This window comes from Sycon ciliatum, chromosome 11 (assembly GCF_964019385.1).
Source record: "Sycon ciliatum chromosome 11, ocSycCili1.1, whole genome shotgun sequence".
Classification (NCBI taxonomy): domain Eukaryota; kingdom Metazoa; phylum Porifera; class Calcarea; order Leucosolenida; family Sycettidae; genus Sycon; species Sycon ciliatum.
Genome location: NC_088653.1, coordinates 3,364,173 through 3,389,172, shown reverse-complemented (window position 1 = coordinate 3,389,172; position 25,000 = coordinate 3,364,173). Strand labels below are relative to the sequence as shown.

The following is a 25,000-nucleotide window of genomic DNA, read 5'->3' as shown; positions in this document are numbered from 1 at the left end:
CTGTCTCGAACGCAATTCTCCAGCTGGTGCCCCAATCCACAAGGGCATCGAGAGCATTTTGCAGGATTGTCGAGCTATGGTCAATGGTATTCATGGTGGACAGGCACTGGAACAGCGTTGTGTCGTCGGCATAAGCGGCCAGATCTACACCTGGTGGAAGGTGGTCATCGGCATCGTTCGTGTAGAGGAGGAACAGTGTCGGTCCCAACAAGCTACCTTGCGGAACACCGGCTGTGATGCGGTGTGGGCTGGACGACTGCCCACCAACGACAACACTCAGGCGCCTGTCCAGCAGGTAGTCCCTCAACCATGCAAGGAGCATGCCGGATACACCGTACTGCTGGGCTTTGTGGATCACACCTGGGTGGGAGACTCGATCGAACGCTCCAGCAATATCCACAGCAACAACCCGCACAGCTCCGCCCCCTGCAGCCACGGTACTCCAACGATGGTGTAGTAGGGTAAGGAGGCCCTGCGTTCCCAGGCCGGAGCGGAAGCCGTACTGGTTAGTGGTGAGGATGTGCCGCCGCTCAAGGAATCCCAGAAGGCTACGATTGATGATAGCTTCCATGACCTTTGACAGTATTGGCAGCAGGGATATGGGTCGGTAGTTCTTTGTTGCGGACTTTGAACCCTTCTTGTGCACAGGTACAACTGAGGCAAGCTTCCACAGTGACGGTTGCCGGCCTTGGCGGAATGCTTTGCTGAAGAGCTGGGCCACAGGCCTGCACAATTCCTCACAGCACTGCTTCAACACTCGTCCTGGTACACCATCCGAGCCAGTGGCTCTGGACGGAACAATCTTCCTAAGTTCACGGCATACCGTTCGTGGCCTAAAGTGGATGGTACTCAGACAAGCATCATACCGCGGGCGTACATACGGGAGGTTTCTGGCATCTAGGTCATCACCAAGGCTGCATTTCGCTGAAAAGTAGCGGGCAAAGCTCTCTGCTTTGTCCTTACTGGTGGTTAGCTCTTCGCCGTTTTCCTCCTTGAAGGTAGGGATATCATGGCTACGCCCACACCCACCGGCACGCTTGACAGTGGACCACCATTCACGACTGGATAAACCACCTGCTGCGAGCCTTCGACGGATGGCTGCTGTATGGGTATCTTCAGCTCTCTGATGGCATGCTGAGGCAGTGGCTGTGGCTTGGGTATAAGCTAGTTGGAGTTGTGCATCTGCTGGATGCAGACGGAGTCGCTTCCATGCATTTCGCTTCCTCTTGGTTGCTTCGGTGCACTCTGGAATGAGCGAAAACAAAAGGAGTTGTGAAAATTCGATTCGATTTTGAGCTCGCGTGCAGTCGATCGAGACGGCAGAAATGATCTTGTCACCTTTGTTGTCACCTTATTCAAATGGCGGCGACTAGTTTGAAGAGGACACGAGACCATCAATCATGAGCGGTTGGAGACTAAGTATCGATGCAGTCAGGCTGGACGACGCCAACTTCGCGGAGCTGCAGGATCTGGACGATGACGTCTTCGGTCGATTCTCAGCGGGAGTGGCAGAAGTCGACAGTTCCGACTCGAGCTCCGACGACGACAACAACTATCCACCGGCAAAACGCTCTCGCCAGGCGTTAACAGCAGCAGCCATCGCCGCCCCCTGCAGTGACGACGATGGGTACTTCTCTGATTGCGAAGAGAGCGGCAGCGATTCCTCATTGCAAACCGGCGTCAATCGCGTAGGCGAGCTGGACCTGGCGGCGCTAATCGAATCGGATCTACGTGATGATGCGTCCACAGGCTGCAAGTGCAAGGGGACTAATCATTACCGTGACCTGCCAATGGATGACCTGCACGACCTAATGGTGTCAATCAAGCAAATGGACAAAGCTAGTTTGAAACAATACGTGTTGGGCCAGTTAGCTGGCAGCATCTTGCCAAAAAGTAGTGCTGACGAGCGCAGGACATTCCGCTATAATGTACTAGGTGTCAATGTCTGTCAGAAGGTGTTCTGCAACGTAAACAGTTCATCGCATCATACAATAGTGTCCCTCCAGCACCTGACCGAGGAAGGAGTTGCTGAACTGCCTGCACATCGTTGCAAAGAGGGCACACCATGGCACGCGCTAACACAGGAAATTGTGCAACAAATTGTTCGTTTTGTTGAGGTGTATGCAAGTGTGCACCGCATACCACAACCAGCTGGACCTTGCCATTACCCGCATCAACCATCTGTATACATACCAGCAAGCCACAAGAAGGTCATGTTGCACAAACAATGCAATGAAGCTCGGATTAAATGAAGCTCTGAAAGAAAGTGGTGTGCGTGAAGTTGGTTTTCGTTCATTCCGGCGGGTGTGGAAGGCTCATCTTCCCCATGTCCGAGTCATGAAGTGGAGATCCAACGTCTGCGCAAAGTTTCACAGGCTCCGTTACATGGTCACTCATGCTCGAACAGAAGAAGAGACAAAAAAGGCGACCAATCAACTGACTGATCGCTTGAAGAAAGCCAGTTCTGAACGCGTCGACTACAACGAAGCTATCCGGAGCTCCAAAGCGTCTTTGGATTTAGAAGATGTGGGACCACCTGTGCCACTTTTGATTTTGCCCAGCAGGTGGATCTTCCTTGCCACAAGAGAGAAGTTGGACCTCTGTATTTCAAGGTGGCCTTTTCAAGTCCAGGCACCTTTGGGATTGTCCGGGAGTCCAAGCACGAACAGTGGAACTTTCTGTTAGGAGAGAATCAGTGCATTGGTGCAGATGGTAGCAAAGCCCACGGGCTGAATGCGGTCTTGTGCATGCTGCACTACTATTTAAAGCATGCAGGTGTGAAGAGGACACTCCACTTTCATGCTGACAACTGCACGGGAAAAAAAAACAAGAAGAAAAGTGTCATGGCTACGTTGGCTTGCTGAAGCGCGAATGGCGGTCCCAAGAGAACGACATGATGCAGGATGTGGAAGATGCAGTCAACTCGTCGCGTGGGCGGAACAAAGCGGTGATGTTCTCCTGGAGCTGGCGGCAGTGGGATGCTTTTCTCTTGAAGTGGTTCAAGCCAATCAAAGGCATCCTCAACTACCAGCATTTCCACATGAACATTGAAAGCTCACATTGAGTGCCGCGTGGTCAAGCTACAAAAATCGCAATCGTCAGAGATGGAGTGCTGCACCAAAAGATCCTGAAATTCTGCCGCCGGAATTGCCTGCGAAGGGGCTTTCAGATTATCTGAAAACATACCTAGAAAAAGAAATTTCTCCTTTTCTCTCAACTAAACCTGATGAAGGTCTCCCATGGGCATGGTTCATGTGCTTGATCTCCTGGAATGGCCTGTCAACTCCACCAGCCGATGCTCAGACCAGAAACGATGACATACATTTCCTGAAATACAGAATTTGTATGTGCTATGCTTCAAGTATTGATTTGAACCATTTTATATGTGTCATATGGATCCCACATTTCAGCTGCAGAAGCGTCTGATCATAGTAGATCACAAAATTATAAAATTAAAAAAGTCCTTATAGGTTTACTCAGCCCATGTCTCAAATACGTGACAATTATGTGTGCGTGTTTGTGTGTAAACATTCAATACTATGACTCTGACTGTTGCTGTTGTCTGTTGTGTATGACTTCAGTTGAAGTACCAGCCCATTATCAGTATTGCAGCCGAAGCTCCTCCGTAACGTTTTTAGATCACTTTGGATGGACTTACACCGAAGCGCAAGAATTGTGCAAGCTGTATAATGGAAAGATCATCTCGGAGGCATCGGTCACAGCTGGCTGTTGGGACGCATTAAGATATCATCGTTTGGTAGCATGGAGAGAATCACCAGGAGAAAAATTATACACTACAAAAGATGGACATGTGGGCCAAGGTGATAAGCTGCCCACTATTTGCGAAATACGTAAGTCATGCACCAATTCACTTGGAAAGCACATTATTTTAAGTTTAACACTGTCGAGGGTGAGGCAGCAAGCACCTCGCGGAAAGGTGAGTGGTATAGAAGAGGATGGTTCTGGCTCACCTGCTTTTTCGGAAATTTTCTAAGTATTGGAAATAGAAGAGGATGGTTCTGGCTCACCGGTTTTTCCAAAATTTTCTAAGTATTGGAAATTAGCGGAAGATGGTGTATTAGGGGTGAATGGGTTATTAGGGGTAAATTGAATATTAGTGGTAAATCTTGTAATTTTTGCGCTTGCTTTACTCACTTACTATTTTTTTTTCCTTTTTTTTGATCCAAGAGGGTGGTGGCGGTCCTGCGGATGCGGAAAACTGGGCCTTCCGCCGAGTCTCACGCGAACCGTGTTTTTTTGCGCTTGGTCTTGCACTTACTTTTGCATTAGTTTCTTGAAATGCACTGTTCACGACTTGTAGCAATTTATCCAAAACTTTATTGTAAAAAAAAGTAAAATTATCGTATCCGTTCCCGATGGGAACTCGCGTTCCCGAAGGGAACTCACGTTCCCGAAGGGAACTCACGACGGCCGCTAACACCCGATAAACCCTAGCGGCCCTACCCTACCCTATCCAAAACTTTATTGTAAAAAAAAGGAAATTATCGTATCCGTTCCCGATGGGAACTCGCGTTCCCGAAGGGAACTCACGACGGCTGCTAACACCCGATAAACCCTAGCGGCCCTACCCTACCCTACCCTTATTGTTAGCTGCTGAAGAAGAACACCACACACACACATCAAAGCAATTGCCTGACTCAAGCTAACAGTCCTAAACTTCTCTCTTTCTCTCTTCTCCTTTTTACTATTCACACCACCCTACTGGAAAACATGCAGCGAACAACAAAAACAAGACACAGGGTGTGTATGGAAGACTTACCTACCGATGTGCTGGAAGCAACTCAACCGACTAGAGGCCTCGGCGTCAGTGTTGCAACTCGGCATTAAACACTTCTAGGCGAAAATTAGTGAACGGATTGTGACCGTACGATATATGCGCATACTATCATACATGTAGCTGTTTCATGTTCAAGATTGCCACAAACGGGTTCCATCAATGTGCAAGCGCAGGCAAAAAAAAGCACAGGAATGAACACAGCGATGGCAGCCGAAGCAGTGGAGGCGGGGCAAGAAATCTGATCAAGGGAATCGGCATCAACAATGCGCATGCACGCCAAACCAAAGCGGAATCGACAAAATAGTGCCATGCATTAGTCTTATGTATCACTGCATTATCTTCATTACAAAAAAATTCAACCAAAATATAGCCGCTAACGCGGGAATACAAATATATTTTCTACAGAAAGCGAGCAGAACTAGAAGCGGCAACATGGTAATAGCTGATGTTGACACCACATTCTACCCCACGAAACAGTCACATATCGCTAAAAGCCCTACTTTTAGGAAATAGCCGCTAGCCATGACAACTATCAAACACAGGAAATAGCTGCTAATAGCATGAGTGGGAGTAGATGATACGGTTATGGTCACTATATTCCAGCTGCCAACAATGGGCAAATGTCATTAATACAGGAAATAATAGCAATGAAAATTTTCAAACGCGGTAATAGCCGCTAGCAACGTGTGCATTAGAAGAAGATGGTTTTAGACGCCAAATTCCTGCAACTACCACTTGCAGATGCCGGTAACATAAGAATTAGGCGCTAGCGATGACAATCTGCATTTATCGCAATAGCCGCTAAGCACACCAGTACTAGACACAACATGATTTTAACTGCCATTTCCTGACTACACACGCGGGTAAGTATCATTAACACTGGATATGGTCGCTAATAATGACAGTCAACTGCTATAGCAATAGCCACTATCAACACTGGAATAGACATCCATCAATCGTAGTTTCTCCGCTACCACTATCTTCGTCTCCTACAACTTACTTGAAATATGTTAGCATCTCTTAAGTCTTACAATGGTCTGCAGTGAGGGAAATACTACAAACTACAGTATGTAAAGGGTATTAGACCAGAGGTAATCAGTGTTGGCCTTGTGGTTCATTGCTGCGATTTCGGAGCAGAGGATCGCAGGTTCGCCGCTTTCGCCGCCACTCTGGTCAGTTTAAAGAAGACATGAAGAGGGTGTGGTCGAAAGATCCGGCCGGTATCCGGTTGGATTTGGTACAAGATCTGGTTGATCAGTACTAATAGGCCATTCACACGACGGGCAAACTTTATTTTTATCGTACCGTTTCCAAGGATATTTACTCGGATACGATCAACTTGGACACACACGTGCAACTGATTTTTTATTTCGGCCGAGGCCCTTTTGCTCGCGATTATCTTTGCAGCCCAGGAAAAGTGTCGGTTGTTGAAAGTGCGTACTGCAAATGCAGTGCTTGAACAAGGGAAAATTCAAAATTGAACATTTCCCGGCATTTTCAGGAGGTCACTATGGATATATTGACGGGTACAAAGTTTGCCCAGCACCGTGTGAAAAGGATCACGGTTTGCCAGTGTTATCTTGGTCACACGTGTGCCAATGTTTGCACGTCGTGTGAAGGGCCTATAAGGAGCTGGACCTGTTTCTCCCTCATTGGTACCACGCGGACCAAAACACACAAAGTGGCTGAATGCTGCCCATGGTGGAGGTTCTTTTTCTCTTTTTTTCTTCTTTTTCCATTCTTTTTTCTTGAGCAGCTTAGTACATCTAGCTGCTTGTGTATTTTGGTTGTTTGCTGGATGCAAAGCTTACGAGCTTTTCTCATGCAAGGCTAACTTTTCGGCTAACTGTCGACAAACGTTGTGATTAAAATTGTCCTTGCCATACACAAACACGTCACGAACCCCAATGATGGGTTAATGGTAAAGTGTGTTCATTGTTCTCAGATTCAGTTCCATTCCTGCAAACCACCCTGAAGATGTCACACCCTAAAACATGTTCTCTCTGGAGTTTGAGTATCAGTGGTTAGTTCACGGACAATAGAAACTGAGAAACGGCATCTTACCTGTAGGACTGCGTCCGTAAAATGAAGTGATTGTTTGATAAATTTAAAGATGTGAAAAATATTTCCTCCATAGATTGAGAGGACACAGTTGACAGGAAACTGTGTCGCTTGATTCAGATATTAGTGGCGAAGAAGCTTTTCTGACTGACGGAACGATTGCTGGTTTTCAATCGATTTGACTGTCTTGATATAGGGGACAACAAAGGATGCCAGTAGCCATCAGCTAGATGCTCCCCGCCAGATGAAAAGACATTATGGTCCAGGAGCTAAAGTTGAGGATGAACCACCGGAGAAACGCGCTAGAGAAAGTGATGATGGGTTTGAATTGGTTGATGTTGCGCGACGAGGTGCGCTAAAGACGTACAAGATGGATGTGTAAATGACTTGGATCTCGTGGTGAGTTTGGATGCGAATTATGCAGCCTTTCGCAAGGTGATGGAAATGGAAATAAAGAGGAATAATGGAATCAAGGTGATGCTGGTAGTGAACATTCGGATGTCGAAAGAGAACCAGGGAAATGTTATCAACCAATCTCCTCATTTTAGATCCAAGATGAAGGTCCTGTCGAACGAATTACCGATTGCTGGTATCACTAACGAGATGATGTCAGATGTACAGAAAATGGTGGGGCAATGGATTAACAAAGGTTCTGGATGGACCACGACAGAGTTTTCAGCATGGACCTAAACATTGCGCGATATCAGCCTATGAAAGCTGGTTCTTACATCGATCTTCCGCCATACTTGAAGGCTAAAAGGGCAATCATCAACGTTCAAAACAAAGACGACCAATGCCTTAAGTGAGCGTTATTGAGTGCATTACATCCGGTCAAGAAGAAATCAACACGTGTGAAGAAATACATTAGCTTCGATGCTGATTTGGATTTCACAGATATCACGTTCCCTGTAAAACTGAGTGATATTCCCAAAGTTGAGAATCTGAACCATTTGGGCATCAATGTGTATGGATATGATGAAGGCCTGCATCCCCTTTACCTCTCTGAATGCGAGGATCCCATCTGCATACTCTTGATACACGATGAGGAAGAAGTCAAATATCACTACTGCTCGTTAAAGGATTTCAATCGGTTATTATTCGACCAAAACAAGAGAGCCAATCGCAAGTACTTTTGCAAAAGGTGCTTATCTTCCCATAAAACAGAGAGCGCTCTCACACGGCACAAAGAAGATTGTAATGGCGTTGGAACCGCCCCTAGTAAGATTGTGATGCCCGACCAGGACCAGGATGGAAACGAGCCCATTCTCCAATTCAAGAACTTCAAGAACATGATGAAATGCCCGTATGTTATTTACACTGACTTGGAGTCCATAATTCAACCTGTTCACGAACAGGCAGGAAATGGGACGGTCCGAACCGGTATTTACAAGCTGTGTAGTTTTGGTGCTGTGGTGATACGAAGTGATGGTGAAAATGTAGACGAATGTTTCTACCGAGGCGAGGACGCGATGGAGATTCTGTTTGGATGGCTGGAGTCAAAGGAACGGGATTTGCAAGTGGAGATGGAATCAAGAAATAGCGCTTTCGATCCTGCGCAACTGAGTGATGTAGAATGTCGAGCGCATGCTGATGCTACGTCATGTTGGATTTGCAGCCAAGCCATACAATTGGAAGGTACTATGACATGAGAAGCTTGGGAGACGTACCACAGATCCTCGATCCTCGATCCTCGAACTCGATTCAAACAGAGTTTGAATCGGCCAAGAGCGCAATGTGGTGATGTGGTGTATTGGATTCTAACAGAAATTTTCAAATCTATTATCACACAGGACCAAACGTGGAAATTTGATATGACAGAAGTTAGAAGAAATTTTTGGGCATTGACCCCTACGTAACATGGGGATGGAATATTGCACAATGGAAATTGGTACGCGAGGGTCTCAGAATGCCTTCTTGTCAGGATTGAGAACTCAAAAATGGCCATTGTTTCATATTTGGAAATTGTGCCTCTTTGCGTGTGTTTGTAGCGTGTGTTTCCAGACGACAAGCTGAAAGAGATCCTACGTTAATGACTGGCAATATTACATGCCCTTTTGACGGTAAGTATTTGTCGTCTCAGTCTGTAGTCTGAAAGAGACCACTCAAATGGCAATGATGTGCAATGGATGTACAGTACTGCTCCATGAAATCCAGCCGGCGTCACTCAAGTTTGCACCTTCGATCAATTCGCAGCCCAGTGTTCGCAGGGCTATGGTTGCTTAGCGCCCGCCGCGTACTTGAGTAACATGTCTGGATTTAATTGAGCAGCACTGTTTGAGTAAATGCCTGAAATGTTTATTTTACCCCCTGCAATTAACCTGCAATTCCAAAGACAACAATGACAAAGAACCAGCCTTGCTCTCCCTCCCCCTTGTACAATCGTGTTTGCCACAATGAAGAGGAGAATATACAATTTATAGAATGGTCTGGGATTGAGAGCCAAGGATAAATTTATAGAAATAAACAAATTCCCAATGAACTACTATAATGTACACTTACACCACCAGTTAGTAAATAATTGTCTTTTGTTTTACTTGACTGTGTGGATTGCGTTGTGTTTCCTATGATGAACATTTAAAAAAAATGCTGCGAGTCTCTTCTCTCTGTTGTTCACCTACCATTAAGAAAGGGTTCGCTCCCCACACCGGAGCTCGCGCTATTCCGCGGACTTGACTTGACACTTGACTGACTCACGACTGTCATCCAGAGAACACGAGAAGTCCATTGAACCTTCGACTGGGCAAACCTGCAAGAAATCACACTCTGCTCAATACACAGTGTTTCAGGGAATTCACCCCTCATCAGTTGACATTGAGTAGGCTGAGGAAGATTGTGCCTGAAGAGCACCACTTATAATCATAGTGCTGTCCATGCACAAACATCACCAGGGATACAAACTTACAGAGATGCTCCATATCCAGCGGGACAAACACTTCGTGAACACCAGATAGCAGCGTGAGTCAATGTCGCTCCTGGACGGTGAGATTAGCCCGAGCTCCGGTGTGGGGAGCGAACCCTTTACAAATCATCGCCGAAGTCGCAACCACTATTTCGTTCACCTGCCTTTATATATAATATCCATAATGACGTATGGCCCCACCTTTGGCTGCTGGGTGCTAGCCCGGTGTGTGCCAATCTCCAGGCTTCAGCCAAGTGCTAATGGAAAATAATAGGATGGAACTACCAAACAATGATGTGTAGTGAACAGCAAAGTTCTAGCAAATACATCTATCTATGAGTTGGCCAAGCTGAGTGCTCTCTCTCTCTCTAACTTTCAGGTCTGCTTGCAAGGTATTTCAGATGACGGCAGGGCGCAAGGTTAACTGAAGCAAAACTACAGTCTGTTTCAAAAAGATTAGCAATCAAGTTTGGGTCTTAAAAAGTATGAAGATAAGGGAAATTTGGACAACAAAGTACATAAAATGGCTTGTTAGGGCACGGCAAATTGTTCTGTGAAGGTTTCGGAACAATTGGACCAACCGTTAAGGAGTTAGAATTTCGGCCAGGTTTCTGGCCTTTTCCCATGGTTTATAATTTGCCCTGGAAGCCAGTATCGATTTATTATCAAAACCCACGATTTATCCCTTCCTTTTTGGCCTTGTGGTTATGAATGCTGTCTGCATGCTGACCATGAAGTTGTGAGTTCAAATCCCAACAAATCTTCAAGTCAAACATTTTTTCTTCATTTTTTCATTGTTTTGGTGATCACGCTGGTACAAGACAAAGAAGGTGGCTGCGCCAAACGACTTGTTGTTGGAGCTCGCGTTTCGCGTTTCCTGCCGAACTGACTGACACTTGACTGGCTCATGCCATGTGAAGTTGTGAACACACACAACCGTGACTGAAACCGTGTTTGTGAACACGGAAGTCATTGCGCTGTAGCTAGGTGTTGTTGAATACCCCGGCACATCGATCGATCGATTTCTGTTTGAGAATTATTTTAGTATTTGAACATCGCCAATTTATTTGAATTTAGGAGTCAGCGCCGTCTTCTATCAGCTTTCACAAGCGCCTGCTTTTCTCAAAATGTCGTCGAAGTCACACGGATAGCTTTGCCACATCAAGGCCTTGGGAATGAGTCTGTGTCGATGCCGTTTTCGTCACATCGTGAGAGTAAATTGCATCGGCGGCAGCTCAAAGAATCTATTTGGTCACAAAACGAATTGGGACGCATCCCGCTCGTCAAAATTTACCACACTTTCGACATGTCCTCGACCAGCTCCTCTCTGACTCCATATCGATACGAGGAAGAACTCAGGCGTTTGTTGCAAACCAGACGAACATGCATGTACGAGTACCGACGTCAGTGAGTTGTCATTTTCATGCTTTCGCGCGGAATATTTCTTCGAGTTCACAGTGAGTTTTTCCAGGCAGCGCTCGAGCGCTCATACGGTAAGACGGCAAACTCCCCGGGCGATCGCCAGGATTGCTAATCTTTTTGAAACTGACCATCAACAAGATCATGAAAATTTGATGACATCATGACAATATTGATGACATCATGACAATATTGATGACATCTTTACAATATTTGTAATTTTAGGTACTTTTATTGGAATTCCGCCTATCGAGGGGTTTCCAAGCATTCCATATTACCAAACCTGTAAAAGAAGTGATGAGCAATAGGTAAGCAAATAAAGCGATACAGACATAGTCTAGGGCAGCGCTCTGGGCTTAAAAATATCATTGTAAGCGTGCAGAACTGGGATAACAAGAAGGGCTGAGATTCAAAACCTGATCAGATGTTCAGCTCAATGTAATGAAGCGGTCTGTGGGCACCACCAGACACGGTGTCACATTTCAAAACTGGAACCAAGTAGGGATTTAGAAAAAAACGTAAACGTAAAATGATTCTTTTTTTGCTATTATCCGGAAAGTGATGAAGTGGAGTTAGCGGGTATTGCCTCTCACCCGTTCATATTGACCGAGTCACCGAGCAAACTTGACAAACAATGGGCAAAACCAGTGAATGTGATCCTGCGTTAAACTCACCTTTCAATACCACCACCAGCTTTCAAGACTTTAGCGGAGCTGTTCTAGCCGACTTCTGCGAGGCACATCACCTCTTCGCTTGCCACACTGCGTTTCAGCATCCAGCGCGGCACCAAACAACATGGACTGGCTGGAGAAGAGGACCTCAAGATGGTGCGTCGATCCCTATTAACAATCAATTAGATTAGATATTCTGTCTTCATCGACAACGACAGCTACTTGTGGACAGCCGGTCATATTCTGGTGCGCTGGTGGAGTCTGATCCACCCTGACTGTTGTCATGTTATCTACACATCTGACATTCTGCCTGTTTTTGATTTTTACTGCATAATTTGGGCTGGCATTTCTAAAACACTGATTGCTCGACTCGAAGTTATGCATAGGCGTCTTTTGAAAATATTTTTTCGGCTTCCTCGCCTGACTCCAAGCACAGACTTCTCGACCCACTGCAAACGGCAGCGGAGCCTACTCTAGCACAACATCATCGTCCTGGAATGGAGGAGGGGCCACCGAGAGACACTGAACCTTCACTTCGGCAGTTGCCCTTGCCTCCGCCTGAGCCACCCCCTTTACCTTTGGTGACTACCGAGACGGTGGTCCCCCCGGTGCTGGGATCCACGGTGCCGACTGTGTCTGGACAGAGAGGGAGATCATCGACAAACCAAATGAAACCAATATCCTCACCCATAGACCCAGAAGAAGCACAGCAAACTATTCACTTGAAATTTATGCACGGAATGGACTTGCCCCACGCAAAATGGACAGTGGAAATGGGTGTGCAGTAGCAGAGAACCCAGCAACGGTGACGCGGAGCAGCGGTCAAACGACTTGTGATGCTGGTGGAGATGATGGAGCCATGTTGGAGGCTGATAAGGAGTGCAGTGAGACTGAGCATCAAACGGATGATGAGGAAGTGACTGATGATGATGATGATGGTGGTGATGAGGACGATGATGATGAAGATGAGACGGAGGACGAGGATAAGGCGGAGGAGGTCGAAGGAAAGGAGCGGGATGAGACGGAAGAGAGCGACGTGAGCAAAAAGTCAGCTGTATTTTGTCACTTGTTATCACGTCCAGATTGTCTTGGTGTGTACGATGATTCTCACTTTTCTGTTTTGTGCCGTGCAAGTTATGTTAAGCAGTTGAAGGTTCTGGAAGCTGTATGTATTCGTGTGCATAATCCTGTTCTTTGTAAACAAAAGAAGCATGTAGTGGCGCTAAAAAAATGTTATTATTCTTATATATACATCAAGTAGTACTAAATAATTGAGAGGCTTTGAATCGTTTTTATCAAAATCAAAATATTTGCCGGGTTGGAAGGTGGGATCATCATCATCATCATCATCTGCGTTGCCGAAAAAATAATAAAAGTAAATTTTAAAAATAATAATAAACGGCATTATGCAGCTGTGTAAGCAGTAGATGCACAGTGCGACTGAAAGGCATCTCTGTCAGATGCCAACTGGCAATTCTCATGCAGAGACATACCAGTCCACGAAACGATGCTGTCAGCAAAGGAAATCTTACTGATTGCGGTTATCAACTTGTTGTCTCCTCGCCGTTTGTTCAAATAATAATAATAATAATAATAATACAGCTTTCCTGGATAGGAAGTTGGAAATTGTGTGGTGCCATGACAATGTTTGTACTGCTATTTTTCTCCACAGAACTGGTCGGCGACGAACCTTGCCCTTCATCCCAGACGGTGTTGAAAAGAAGTATGCCTGCACTCCTGTTCAATTACAATGAAGCTCAAGCCTTTTGTAACTATTACAAGGGAACAATTCTCTCTCAGGCATCATTCGCACAAAATTGTCCAGGGGATTTGATAAATACTGATTACACTGCATGGCTGGGATTACCTATGGACGACGGAAATGTACTTAATACGAAAGGTTCGCCAACACACCCGTCTACTAAGCTGTATGCTGTGTGTGAGATAAGTAAGTTACCCTTCAATTTGGTTTTAGCTGGTAGTACTTGGGCATTATGTTTAATTAAGGTGTGACATTGCGGTTTTGAAAAGGTTCCTAAATGGTTTTGTGTCCAAGCACTAGAATGAAAGTCTAGAGGCCGCCATTATGACTTGTGGCACCACAACTTGCACCGCAAGGCCGCCTACTTCTCTACACGGCTTGTTTGTCAGCTCTTTTTTTGGCTTTCTTTTTTACTTTAACAAAGGCACAGGCGACGGTCATGTTCCACTCTACGTTATGGAACTGCCACGGCAAGAATCCCGACAACTTTCCTGGGAAAGCCACCCCAATAATCCTGGCAACTCTCCCGGGAATGCCACACCAAGACTCCCGACAACTCTCCCGGCAACTCTCTTCACTTTCCCGTAACGTGAAGAAAACCTGTTCTGCTCTACGTCCAAGTAGAGAAATCACGTGCAATGTGTACCAGGACTTCTCCTCCCATATTTGGCAGTTTTCTGCCTGTATTTGATCGGTACAGTACCCAGCGGATCTGTACACATTTTCTCAGCGTTTAGAAGTAGTATTCTTTTATTTTATTTATTTATAGTGGAGAAACCAAAAACAGGCAGATGCCTAAGAACAATAGACCCACTGTGTAGGGTGGTGGAAGAGGGGGGGGGGGGGGCATGCCTAATGATAAATAGTGGCGGCGAAATAGAGCAGTTCTAGAACAGCTACAGAAACATGGGCGTAAAGCTAAAAGAAGGCGAGGATGTGTTGCAAAGCGCTTGACTTGAAGACGACATAGAGCAGTTGCAGCACAGCTACAGAAACATGGGCATAAAGCTAAAAGCAGGCAAGAATATGTTGCAACGCGCTTGACATGAGGCCGGCCAGTTTGGTGACGCCTCGGAAATCCGCATGGAGGGAATTCCAGAGAACTGCGCCAGCATGTGTCACCAATTTGATAGAATGTGCAGAAGCAGCGACAGGGACGAGAAGCAGGGTACTGTTGCCGCCTCGAGTTCTTCGTGATGAAAGAGGTCGAAAAAAGTTTCAAACAATCTACTTCCTGAAGAATTTAGACAACGCCATATAAAGCAGAGCAAGTTAAGTTGAATGGTAGCGCACAAGGGAGAGACATGTACACACTCAGGCAGCATAACAGTGGGGGCCCATGGGGGCACTTTACATACAGCAAACTCAGGCAGCACAAAGCATTTGAAGTAGGGGATACGACATGAGAGGGGTAAAGATTCAGCATGGCGGACTAAGACAGCTATTTTGCAGAAACCCTGATAGCAACACAATGAACCATTGTCTGCCAGCTCATTGATGTGTCAAAATGTAAGCGCAGATACTTGGCCGATGGTACCACCGGCAGATCTTGCGTTTGCAACAATGTAGAGACCTTCCTATCCACTCTGTCTAGTCTGGACACAAAACACGGGAAGCTGTAGACTCTAACCCAGACACCTACTCTCTACGTGAATTTCTCTAGGTCTCACGTCACACGTAAACCACTTTAAACTCTGGCTTTTCATTTGGTGTATTACCACATTTGCTTTTTATATATTTTTTATGTTCACATTCCCAGCTCGAAAATAATAAAGAAAGACGATGGTACTGAGACCGGGGGCGCGTTTGGTTGGTACGAACTAGAACAGGATTCACCAGAACAGCGCGTTTGGTTGGGACTGCACCTGTTCTGGGTCGGCCAGAACATGTTCTGCTTGCTAGCAGACCGAGCAGTTTCACTTTTTCACAGTGAAACCTGGCGGGAACATCGATTTTGTTCCCAAATGATCACGTGCATATGCTTTTGGGTTGGACTCGTCGTACCGTACAAAGTGACCATGGTGATCCGTACACATTTTGAAGAATGCACCAAGTTTGGCACATTTTTCAACAAAATGTGCTCTGTTTCTGGAGTAGCGTTTGGTTGGCATGAGGCTGCTCCATGTGCACCAGCTGTTCGATCAACCAAACCCACCCTAGGCTAAACATGACAACTACTGAGCAGGGGCTGCACCAACACGTAGCAGTGGTGATGGTGGTGGGGCGTTGTTGTCAATACGCAGCAGCAGTGATGGTGGGGCATTGTTGTCAATACGCAGCAGTGGTGATGGTGGTGGGGCATTGTTGTCAATACGTAGCAGCAGTGGTGGTGGAGCGTTGTTGTCAATACGTAGCAGCAGTGATGGTGGGGCGTTGTTGTCAATACGTAGCAGCAGCAGTGGTGGTGGGGCGTTGTTGTCAATACGTAGCAGCAGTGGTGGTGCGTTGTTGTCGTAAAATGACAAAGTTTCTGTTATGAGAATTATCTTAATATCTCTGCCAGTTTTGTGCCCGGCAATTTGGAATTTTTGTTGTTTACGGATTTCCCAAGGCTTTCGCCTATGTGGGGGTTTCCAAACTTTCCAAAATATCAAATTTGTAAAAGAAGTGATGAGCAAGAGGGGAGCAAAGAAAGAGGTGAAGACAGGGCAGAGCCCGGCGTTATCGCACTATCCGACTGTTTATGATTTCATTGTCCCTCCTTCATCAGGCACTGAGGTAGGTGATCATTCATCAGACACTGAGGTAGGTGATGAAGAGACATTGCATGGTCAGGGGCATAGCAGCAGAACCGTCCAGATCACTTTTTCCCACTGAAATGCCCAGAATGCAGGATGTTGCACCCTAATTTCGAAAAATTCCCACGGGACTACCCCTGACCCCTCAAATCGGACCACCTCCAACGGCAGTTCTATGCACCTGAAGATAACAGAAGATTTGAAGAGGTAGATGATGCATAGGCATTGCACGATAGCAGAAGATACAGAGAATAACAGTAGTAAAATCGAACCAAGTCCAGATCCTGGAAAATAGGGGGAAGAGCAGCAGGTGGCGTAAACACACGGCATCTTAACAAATGCAGCGTGGCAATATTCTGGTTATGCTTGCACAGGTTATGCTGCTGGGTGTGAACATACAGTTTCTAGCATCCTCAAAGTGCGATCGCAATGACCACGTGACGCAGTAGAGAGAAGTCGGCAGAAAAGGCAATTCTGGGTTTACTGACAGATGGTTGGCAATGATGGATTGATTAATACTGTAGGCACTGATGTCATCAGTTCATGTTCACTTCCTCCGAGTCTAGGTACCGTTGCATGGTTTATTCCACTGACACAGCTCTTGTTCTCCATATACCAATCTGTCGGTAGTGTTAATAATATTATATTCGTGAATCGAACGGTCGACGAAGATCCTATGATGTGGATTCGAATTAGTGAGTGATTAGCCCTGTAGTAAATCGATTTGGAAAGAGGGAAATCAGTCAGACGATAACATAAAGATCAAGTGCGGACTGACATTCAATTCATCGCAGGCGTCAGTCTTCAATCTATGCTTTGCACGTAACATGACGTACTGTATATCCAGAAATATTGGTCTGGAATTTTATTTCGTCTTTTTCGTCCAAGGAGCTTTTGGACTAAATTAAACGTCGGACTAAAGTCGATTTGAAACTCGGATGTTGAGCCAATATGATGTGTAGAAAGGAAGAGCACATATGGATACGAGTTAAGAGTAACTCTCCATCACTGTAACTGGATACTATATTATACAGTCAGAAAGTGCAATAACTAGGCAAAAACCTGACAGAGTGCTGAGACATTCGACGTCCTGACACCTAGCTTCAACACATCTCCGTAGCGCTAAACGACAGCCTTCCAAACTTGGAAGGTTCAATGTTATGGAAAGACCAAAGAGAGGAAGGCAAGCGCAACGAAAACGAGCAAAAGCTACAGTCCCAACGGAACAAAGAATGTCGATTATTACTGGACGATGACGAGACCAGTACAATATTTGACAAAGCGGTCTAACTACAATTCGAAGCAGCAAAGCAGCACACCATCCAACTTGTGTGGGTCATAAATATCAAAGGCAAATAGAGAAAGGGGAAGCTTTGCGAAAACGAATTGTACAAGCGAAAGCCAAACTCCTACAGTACTCCTCATGCATGGCATTGTGATGGACTAGTTGACTACAAAACAAGTGGTTTCACACGACGTACGTTTCGCCGTTTTGTGGCTAGTTATTGCACTTTCTGACTGTATAATAATAAATAATAGTATCCAGTTACAGGGATGGAGAGTTACTCTTAACTCGTATCCATTATGTCCTTTTCCTTTCTACATAAAGTCGATTTGTCCAACTATTAAATACACTCTAAACAATCTCTTATGGTCCATGGACTAAATTTTAAAACGGACGCACTCCCTTTTTTCGGAATTGGACGAAATTATTGACAGACTAAATTTACTGCCATATTCGTACCTGAACTGTGAACTAACTCTCGTTTTCTTCACTCTGTCCACAGATCCAGACTGCACTGTACCTGATGTTGCTAATGGCATTGCTGACAGATCAGTGATAAAGTTCCAGGAGAATGTGACCTTTTCCTGCAAAGTGGGGTATAATATGGTTGGTGATGCGACACAAAGTTGCTTAGTCGGAGGAAATCTTACGTCACTACCCAAATGTGAAGGTAAGCTCAGCCTCTTCTAAATACAACTCGGAAGGTGGGCCAATTAAATTATGGTCAAAAAGGAGAAGGACAAAATGTTAACTGTCCACCAATGTAACCAGATATTGTACAGTCAGCGAGTGCAACATAATGGTACAAAACTGACAAGGAGTACTGAGACATGCGGCGACCTGACACCTAGCTCCAACACTTCTCCAAGGCGCAAACCAACAACCTTCCAACTTGGAAGGCTCAGGTTCGGAAAGGTCCAAGAGGGGAAGGAAAGCGCAACGAAGAAGAGCACGAGCTACGCATCATGGCAACAAAGCACTCACACTCGCTGACTGTATACGATCTGGTTACGTTGGTGGACAGTTAGTCATAACTCGTAACATTTTGTCCTTCGCCATTTTCACCCTTCTAAATAAATTATTTTATACAATCATTTAAAAACTCGGATGTTAAACAAATAATAAATGTAGGAAATGAACAATGGACTCGGATGCAGAGCCAAGGATAAAATTAATTTATAGTAAAGAAAACAAGCTTTTTGCGATGCGACACGCAATCTATCCTCAACCTACAACCAACGGACACTGATTCGCTCGAGAATTCATTAGTAGCTACTTCTAGTGGACAATGTGAGAGAATAGACACTCTTAGCAAAAAAAACGTTATGTTGTAACGGTATTACCGTAAGGGGGAAAATACCGTGATTTGTGTTCGACCTTAAGCAAGATGCTCGCTATTTTTAGTAAGCTGTTGCCACGAGAATAACTTTTATTTCGCTCGGTACAACCACTTATGTCACCATATATGTGATACAAGGTGAAATGCGTACGGACTATGCAGTATTTGACCAAAAAACGTACCGTTGGTCACAACGATAAGTCAGCCCCATAACGTTTTCACGCTGCTGCTTCAACGCTATTTGGGTGATCAAGGTACGAGTAGCGTAAAAACTAGCGTTACCGTTGTTTGCTACCGGTGACTAATAGGGAGGTTTAGTCCCACGTAATCCGTGTGTACTTTGCTTGTGTGTACCACGTCATACTCAGTGACCCACATACAGCCGTTTTCTGATTCATAACAAACCATGTATGGAGGCTCACGTGGGTGAAAAATCAGAATCGAGAGCATTGTGCGAGCTGTGAGGGTGCTCAGCTGAAGAAGTTTCGGAAGCATGAAATCGAGAATATTCGATGAGCTTCGAAGTTTCGTCTTTGAACAAGTTTGGGCCTTCCACTTCATGCTTTTGTTTGTTCCGTGTGACTAAAATAAACATTGCGAACGTGGGTCCATTACATGAACTTTACATGTATCACCCACGTTCCTTTAAACCATAAGAGGACAGGGAAAGTGTTTTAACTCTGGGTTTCATGTACTAAGCTGTCATCAGAAAACTGTTATCCTATGATGGCTTAGTGCGTGAAACTCAGTGTTAAAACACTCTCTCTGTCCTCTTATTGTTTGAACCAGCTCTGCCTCTCGGTGTTGAGCACTCTCTTGGACCACCTGGAACCTCTCTATTTTCCCGTATCCGGTACGTGGGACTAAACCTCCCTTATAAGAGAAGCAAGGTGGGTACGTGGGACTAAACCTCCCTTATAAGAGAAGCAAGGTGGGTACGTGGGACTAAACCTCCCTTATAAGAGAAGCAAGGTGGGAGCGAGCACAAGAGGTGTAATGGCGATGACAGATTGACTTTTTGTGTTAGAGACTGTTGTCAGTAGGTCATCTGCCACGCGAGGTCATCCGCTTTCATAATTATAACCTTCTGCATGATTTAAATCATTAATTTTTATACATACATTTTCATTCACTCTTCATAATTTTGTCGGAACTAGGTCTCTGGACCTGGTGAGAAAAGCAGAAATGCTTGTTCGCTTGGTGAAGTAAATATAAAAATATAAAAAGAAACAGGTGCACCAGATCACCTTTTGCTGTCTGTTGCATTGTCTGTTATGTTGTCTGTTGTGTTGTCTGGTTTGCTTGCACATCTGTTGCTGTTCTTGGTCTGTGTATTGGGTGCAACGATGGTCTTTCATTCCATCTGCTCGATTTTCCAGAACACTCTTCTTCTAGTAGGGTTTCAGAGCTGGTAGGTTTGTGTGTGAGTGAAATGAGAAACCCTCAGGTGGAGCTGGTAGGTTTGTGTGAGCGAAGAGAGAAACCCTCAGGTGGAGCTGATAGGTTTGTGTGAGTGAAGACAGAAACCCTCAGGTGGAGCTGACAGGTTTGTGTGAGTGAAGAGATAAACCCTCAGGTGGAGCTGATAGGTTTGTGTGAGTGAAGAGAGAAACCAACAGGTGGAGCTGGGAGGTTTATGTGAGTGAAGAGAGAAACCCTCAGGTGGAGGTGATAGGTTTGTGTGAGTGAGGAGAGAAACCCTCAGGTGGAGCTGATAGGTTTGTGTGAGTGAAGAGAGAAACCCTCAGGTGGAGCTGGTAGGTTTGTGTGAGTGAAGAGAGAAACCCTCAGGTGGAGCTGGTAGGTTTGTGTGAGTGAAGAGAGAAACCCTACACATGTACCTGCAGTCATTACGTATGATTTATACAGTGGCAGTATAAAAAAAAAGGGTGAACGTCGTACTCATCGTGTACACATGTACCTGCCGCTGTATCACCAGCCAAGGATTTCGCCAGATTCCGAGTCGCTTCCGAGTCACGATGCGCCTTACTAGCTTCGTGCTCTTTCACCACTTCTACCTACAAAGCAAGTTGCCAACAGATCCGAATAAAAAAATTAGTTTTCGGAAGTTGCGGAGTCAAGAATATCGTTGTAGTACGAACCCACTTTCAATCTCGCGCAGCCGGCGGTTATCCAGGCATTCCTCCCGTAGCCACCGTTGACAACTTTGCCACGGAAATGCGTCGCGCACCAGGAGCAGGTCATCTTTTTTCGTCTCTATGTCGTAGACAAGCCATGGACGACCTGTTTTCCAAGAGTCCTGGAAGCAGAGACTGTGGATCCACCTCTTCGCTGGAGGCTCCATTTCCAAAAACAACACCTCAATGATCAAGCTCGAACCGAGCACATGCACACACCGGAAAGTGACTCATGACTTTCACTTCGACGCGCGCCTCTGCATGATCTGTCACACATACAAGCTATGTAGTCAGTCCTTTCAAAGTTCAAACGTGTAAAGTGCCAACTGGGTCACAGGTGACCCGGTACTATATTGTCAACGGGGTCCAAGCGCCACCAAACCGGGTATATTACCCGGCTCACCCGGCTCTGGAGCAGACACTGGGCACCAGACGATTCATCAGCTGGGTGTTTCTCTGTACGGAATTTTGGTAGGCCAGTCCACTGTAAACATCCAATCCGCAATTCCCACCACTGTAATCTTTGAGCTTGGATTCTTTACAGCACTCGAAGGACAGCTACTCCACTGCGAGTGGTGGACCCAGCAGTGACAATATCGAAAGCTACACACACACACACACGCATACACGCATACACATACACACACACATACACACACACACACACACACACACACACACACACACACATACACACATACACACACCCACACACACACACACACACACACACACACATGCACCTTGGATTTTTTCGATTGTCAAATGAAGCAGTGCCGGGTCGACGCACACCACACCTTACGGATCTTGGAGTGGGGAGGGGGGGGGGGGGGGGGTAGATCGTAGAAATCCAGGAGCATTATACTTGAGGGTGAAAGTCAAAATGTCAAGTCAAGATTTGCATGTTCACATTGCATACTATTGCAAAGTATGTGACTATTTCAGTTTTTCAGTACCATTTGGGCTGGGTATCTCCGCTAGGCTCAAAAGCAAAATCTCATTGTCGAATTGTGAGGTGACAATGATGTCGTACAGCAAACCAGTGTTTTGTGCCGAGTTTAACGTATTGTTATTCTCATATCAGTGCATTTCCTGGTGTGTTTATGTTGTTTACAGCTGTCAATTGTACCGTACCCAATATCACAAATGGACAGCAAGCTGTACCGAACATATCTTTCGAACAAAAGGCCAACTATTCATGCAGCGCTCACCATGTGTTAGTTGGAGATGCACGGCCTGCATGCCAGGCTAATCGCACGTTGACTTCCAGACCCATATGCAAAGGTGAGCAACGTCGCTCGATGGTTAATAACTGCCAGTGTGTGGTTTGGATGTTCGAACTTTTACGATGTGACGCGCAACTTTCGACACCTGCAAAGAGCTACGATCGTGACACAGCTTTTACTATCTTTTTGTTTGTTGCGCCATCCTTAAACACTACATGTGAAAAGTAAGCAGTGATTATAAAAAGTGAACCATACCTCTTGCTTGCTTCAGCTCGCCTATGTCTATTGCTTTATGAGCTAATAGTGTAACCTTTCATTTACTGTTTTCTAGCTGTGACCTGCCAAGTACCAACTATCAGCAACGGGACATCTAGCCAAACAGGGATGATCAGATATCAAGAATCGGTAACCTACACCTGCAATACTGGCTACACACTGAGTGGAGTGAACACATCAACATGTGCAGCTGATGGGACTATACTATCACCCAGTTGTCTAGGTGAGCAAAAGGATATCAATGTACTGATCTGCGCTCGATTCTCCTTTGTTTCTCTGCATAATATTTAGTTCACAGTGGTTGGCTACCACCTGACTTCTCATAAATAGTGGCAGTCTAATTACGACGAGCCTGGTCCCGCAATCTGGATTCTTTTCAGTCGCGCCTCCGCTAGTCTCTGGCTTCTCCTCAGATCCGTTTTGCTTCCGTTTTCGTTCCGTTCTAATGGTGTGTGCCCGACGGTGCTAACAGAAAGGTTACCAGCAGAACGAAACGAAAATGGAAGCAAAACGGATCTGAGGAGAAGCCAGAGACTAGCAGAGGCACGACTGACAAGAATCGAGAAGGCGGGACCAGGAGAGGCAGGTGAAGGTACGGGCGCACCACGGTGCACTCTTCGAGGAGAAAGAAGCGGTGGCGTGAGGAGATGGGGATGGAGGGTGATGATGGGGATGGAGGGTGATGATGGAGATGAACAGGATGGTCAGGGAGGCAGCAAGGGTGAGAAGTCAAATGTCTAGTCGAGATTTAGCAAAGTCACATTCCATACGACATCAAAGCATTTATATTTTTTATTTCAATGCACAAGTACACACGGGCTGCAAGCCCAATTACATGGAAGAGAATGTGATAATGGCGTAAATTTTGAAAAAAAGGTGGCCGAAGAAGGCGGACGGTGGCAAAGCAACAGGGAGGAAAATTCAAGAGCAAAATTAACAATTGCACAAATGTGAGAGTACCTGAGATCGAGGGTATCTGTATGTTAGTACATATATTTTAGTATTTCGGTAACATTTGGACTGGGTACCTCCGCTAGGCTCAAAAGCAGAATCTCTTTGTCGATTTGACAGGTGACAATGATTTCGTACAGGAAACCAGTGTTTTGAGCTTAGGTTCACTTATTCTTATTCCCCATGTCAGTGAAGTTCTGGTGTGTTTCTATTATATACAGCTGTCAATTGTACTGTACCTAATATCACAAATGGGCAGCAAGCCGTATCGGAAATATCTTTCCAGCAAGCAGCCAACTATTCATGCAGCGCTCATCATGTGTTAGTTGGAGATGCACAGCCAACATGCCAGGCTAATCGCACGTTGCCTTCAACACCCACATGCAAAGGTGAGCAACGTGCACATTGCTGAAGTTGAAATTTCTCCCGCTACAGGAATCGTGAGACTGCTTCTGCAGTCTGCAGGTCACTGGGTTGCGACGCGAAGAATCTCCGGACCTCTCTTCGCGTTTCCGTGATGCAAAGAAAATCTGTTCTGCTTTACGTCACGTAGAGACAGCACGTGGAATGTGAACTGGTAATTTCTCCTTCCATATTTGATATTTGATCGATGGCCAGCAGGTCTCTACTGCTTTATGAGCTATCAGCACAAGTATAACCTTTCATTCAAACAATAGGCCTGGAACCTCTCTGTTCCTTCATTTACTGTTTTCTAGCTGTGACCTGCAAGGTACCAACTATCAGCAACGGGACATCTAGCCAAACAGGGATGATCAGATATCAAGAATCGGTAACCTACACCTGCAATACTGGCTACACACTGAGTGGAGTGAACACATCAACATGTGCAGCTAACGGTACTATACTAACACCCAGTTGTCTAGGTGAGCAAAACGGGTATCAATGTGTCCTGATCAGATGAGGGGATAACCAAGTGTGCCAGCCTTTCAACATTTACTGTGCATACCGTGTCACAGTTTCTACTACCTAATGATGCTTTACTCTAGCTGGGCTCACACAATGGGAGAAACTTGCGAGAAATTCTCACTCTGTGTAGTGAAGGTTTCTTTTTTTTGTGAAATGCCGTCAAAACTTGTCTTCGGTGTAAAGGTGAAGATAGATGACGAATTTGGATGACTGCGACATATTAATGCCTCAAGAGCTATCCTTGTAGGCAAAGCTCTCCAGGTGGAGGAGCCATCTGGATGTGTTCACGTTCTCTTCACGCTGTTGGTCAAGGATCCAACAAAAACATCATATCAGATAGGTCGCTCGAGATACTTTTAGATATGATAACACAGTAGCAAAAGCAACGGCAATCCTCAGACAACTGCTATCTCGTCATACATGTGCTTGTGGTAGACTATTAAAATGTGCTCTGTGCAGCCTGGGCTTAAACCCATAGGGACTGTATTCAATCTGAGCAGTGCTCAAGCT

At 45.6% G+C, this 25,000-nt stretch overlaps 1 protein-coding gene across 1 annotated transcript in view; it reads left to right on the top strand.

Annotated features, from left to right (window-relative positions):
• The window catches only part of LOC135826977 (sushi, von Willebrand factor type A, EGF and pentraxin domain-containing protein 1-like), a 72,941-nt gene that overhangs the window by 21,655 nt on the left and 26,286 nt on the right, over positions 1–25,000 (top strand). Inside the window, exons 7-14 of the mRNA XM_065339502.1 lie at positions 3,582–3,851; positions 8,848–8,919; positions 13,521–13,796; positions 18,136–18,303; positions 22,227–22,394; positions 22,668–22,835; positions 23,785–23,952; positions 24,280–24,447. Of these exons, the coding sequence (XP_065195574.1) occupies positions 3,582–3,851; positions 8,848–8,919; positions 13,521–13,796; positions 18,136–18,303; positions 22,227–22,394; positions 22,668–22,835; positions 23,785–23,952; positions 24,280–24,447 (1,458 nt within the window). The remainder of the gene's footprint in view (positions 1–3,581; positions 3,852–8,847; positions 8,920–13,520; positions 13,797–18,135; positions 18,304–22,226; positions 22,395–22,667; positions 22,836–23,784; positions 23,953–24,279; positions 24,448–25,000) is intronic.